The 3,698-nt window shown below is 27.6% G+C and overlaps 1 protein-coding gene across 1 annotated transcript; it reads left to right on the forward strand.

Moving 5' to 3' along the window:
- Positions 1 to 1,528: 1,528 nt before the first annotated feature.
- Positions 1,529 to 2,407, forward strand: LOC108456468 (uncharacterized). The gene is made up of 2 exons (XM_017755036.2): positions 1,529 to 1,776; positions 1,877 to 2,407. Exons 1-2 carry the CDS (start codon positions 1,656 to 1,658, stop codon positions 2,137 to 2,139), a joined length of 384 nt encoding a protein of 127 aa, XP_017610525.1. The 5' UTR covers positions 1,529 to 1,655; the 3' UTR covers positions 2,140 to 2,407.
- The last annotated feature ends 1,291 nt before the right edge of the window (positions 2,408 to 3,698 follow it).

A 3,698-nucleotide genomic window follows, 5' to 3' on the forward strand; every position in this document is an offset into this window, starting at 1 on the left:
CAGAGTTGATTGCAATCCTAGAAATAGGACGACATAAATCTGCCGGATTAGAGTCAAATCTAATAAGAGAATCCATGGATCGAGTTAATACGCGATAAGGGTTTTAATTAGAAAGATATTTCAATTAATCAACCTAGAGTTAGTTGTTCGTAGTCTCGAAAGAGATATTAACATAATTTAGGGATTTCTACATATCAAGACAAGTGAATAAATTGTTTGATTCAGAGTTAAAATAATAAGTGAAGTCTAGGTGGATTCTTTACTGGTATTGTCTCTCTCATTGGTTTTCTTAAGTATTTTTCCAATTCGATCTCTGTCGCGTTCATAGTTAATTAGTTTAATTTTTAGATTAAAACACCTCCTTTAATTATTAGGCTAAATAATAGGAAGATAGTTATTACTAGTAGTTTTAGTCATTGTGGATACGATATTCCGGACTCACCATAACTATACTATTATTCGATAGGTGCGCTTGTCTTCGTCGAAATATTAGTTAGTTCGTGACCTATCATTGTTTAATCAACTCAGCTTAGGTAGCAATTTAGCTTATGCAACTCAGCTAAGTTACTTGTATACTCTGAACAGTTTGAGGATGCACCTTATCATATCCACCCTTTAGAAAATGCAAGATTATGGATAATTTAATATTTGTGTAAAATAATATTTCAATCATTAAATATTATTTCAAAATTTCATTTTGGAATTTTTGGCCCTCCAACTTTACAAAAAAAAAAAAAAGAGAGGTTATTTTAGCTCTCTATTTAATTTATCTTTTTAGTCCTTAAAATTGTATTGCTTATCAAATCACTTTAAAATAGATAAAAGTTAATATTTGTTAGCTTTAATGACATGATATGCACGTGAATGCTACATCAGTAATTAATTAATTTTAAGAATTCAAAAAATAAAAATATTTTTAAAATTTAAAAATTAATTAATTGCTAACATAGTCAACAAAGTTAACATTCACAAACAATTTAAATTTAAGGGTTAACGGAAGCGAAAAATTAAATTGAAATTAAAATAATTTTTCAAATTAAAAAGTCATTATACGATTAATGTTTGGGTGACTTAAAAGAAAATAAATTATGTTATATACATGTCTTTTTATGAAATGTGATATACACGTTAAGCAATAAAAAATGTTATTGAAATTTAATTTTTAAATATATAAATCTTATTAACTTATAAAATGGGTTTGGACCTGAGGGAAAAAAATAAACCCAAAAATGTGGTAAAAGAGCGATGTAAAGGCAGGAGAAATTGAACTGCTGAACGTAACTAAAATAAAAATCATCGACATTTACTTTGTAAACATATGTATGGAATTTGGTGATTAATATGAAATGTGAAGTTGGTTACCTTAAATATTCTGCTGTAATCTTGTTGTTTTGGTATGTCTTTTTAGAATTTATATAATTCAAAATAAATATGGAGAAATGAATGGAATTTCAACGGTTTTCCTTAAAATGGAAAATAAATAAAAAATAAAAAAAAACCCACATTGTAAGCAAACAAGTCATTCTTCATCGTTATTTTTAATGTCTTTTGCGTCCAAAACAAGTTGTCTCTTCTCAACTCCCCTCCGCTTCATCCATTTATTTTTTTTCTTATTTCTATAAATACTCCAAAACACACGTTATAGGGTAGTAGAAATGAAAGCAGCAGGGTTGGTGGCAGTGTTTGCAGTTTCAGGAAGTGTAGTTTTCATTGCACACCAACTCCACAAACGTCTCCTCTCAGATTTCATGAAGAAGATTGAATTTGAATTGTGTGGTAAACATTTCTACATTTACACCACTTTTTATCTTTTTTTTACAGTGCGTTGCATTCTGGGTCTCGTTTTCTTTTGTACATGTGTGTGTGTTTGTTTCAGGAAGCAGAAAATATGAACAAAAGAAAAGGGTTGGGTTTGCAGACGATGTGATGAGGGTGCCATCATCCAATAACAAAGAATACTGCAACATGAACCATAGCCTCAGCCTGCCAAAGCTGCAGGGTAATAAAGCAGCTGGTGAAGATGATCGTCAGACTGATCAGGCTCAGGCTCAGCAGCTCCTGGAAATGTCAAATTCCATGCCCCTCAATAGGCAGGTTTTATACAAAGGAATTCTTCAATATAAAACCCGCCATATTTGAAACTTCCTTTTCCTTTCTTGTTCTTTAGGAGATCAAATAGAAGTTAGTACAACTTCTTCTTTATTGTTGAGTAGGAGATGAAGTTTTGATTTTAGCAGTAGGGGAAGTTCTCTTTCCATCTAAACATTCTCTTTTCTTTTTTCTTTGGTGTGTTCAGTTTTCATGCTTAAATTATCTTTGAATTATTCAATTTTTTTCATCTCTAAGAAAAAAGGGCACCCTCTGGAAATGGACAATGATTGAAACTCTCTTGTTTCTTTGACTAAAACTGCTTTTTGCCAATAACAGAACTGCTTGTTTGTGTAAGCATTTAATTGAAGAATGTAAGATGGTAAGAAATTTTCCGTTTACTTTTAAGTTACACATCCACGAGTAAACATTTGCTGCTTTAAGTCTTCTTGACGTAAGGAAGAATTGCCTACTATTTTTTTCGTTGACAAACAAATATACATCTAATTTAGGTTTGATATTATTTTAAGGTGACTGCTACCAACTAAATTAATTACATCTAAAAATGTTTTTAGTTGGAGGCATTAGACACCTACACATTTTTGGGTTTGTCTTTTTTCTTTTTTTTTCATTATAAGATAATGGTTAAATTTTAATTTGGCCCCTATTCTATGCTAAAATTTAGATTAAATCTATATGTTTTAATTTTTACATAATTTGGTCTCTCTACTTTTATAATGTCATTAGTTAATCAACATTATTAACTATTTCAATTACAATTACAATGCATTCATAATTTTAAGAACACTATTCTAAAAAATTATTTTATAATGACAATTTCAAATGGGTATTTTTTTTAAATCACATTAATATTTTTAACACTAATTTTTTACATCACTACCAAGTAAGTTTTAAAAAAATGACAAACCAATTAATTTAACCAGAAAATTTTTAACTATGGTAACAGTTAGACTTAAATTTTTAAATTGAAAATTACAGGGCTAAATTCTGAAATTAAAAATAGGAGATTAAATTTCAAATGTATGAAGTGTATAGTAACTTAAAAGACATTTTAATCTTTAATATTTACTCTATAATTTGGCATAGACAAATAATTAACTTAATGCAAAGCATAAGACAATACTAGTTAGTATAAGATTGTATTTGTTTCATTGAAAACAACTTTCAGAAAATGGGTTGATTTTCTAAAAAAATTTGATATTTTAGTGTTTGGATGATTATGTGTAAAACATTTTTTGTTGTTTGGCAAAATATTCTGAAATCATTTTCTAAAAGTTGTTCATAGTGACACAAACACAACATAAATATATTTGTTACAAAATATTGTAGTAGCATTTCCTTTTGATATATGAAATTTATTTTATAATAACTAATATCATAAATTAACTGAATAATAAAAATGCCTAATTAAAATTTAATTTATATTACATAAATGAGAGTGGATAGTGACACATTAGAGTTGGAAAAATAAATGAACTTAAGAATGACCTAAATAAAAACTCATATTTATATAATTAAAATATTCATATTTTATACGGTAAAAATTTATTATTAAATATTTATAAATTGTAATATATATTTATTATTAA

Source organism: Gossypium arboreum, chromosome 9 (assembly GCF_025698485.1).
Source record: "Gossypium arboreum isolate Shixiya-1 chromosome 9, ASM2569848v2, whole genome shotgun sequence".
NCBI lineage: Eukaryota > Viridiplantae > Streptophyta > Magnoliopsida > Malvales > Malvaceae > Gossypium > Gossypium arboreum.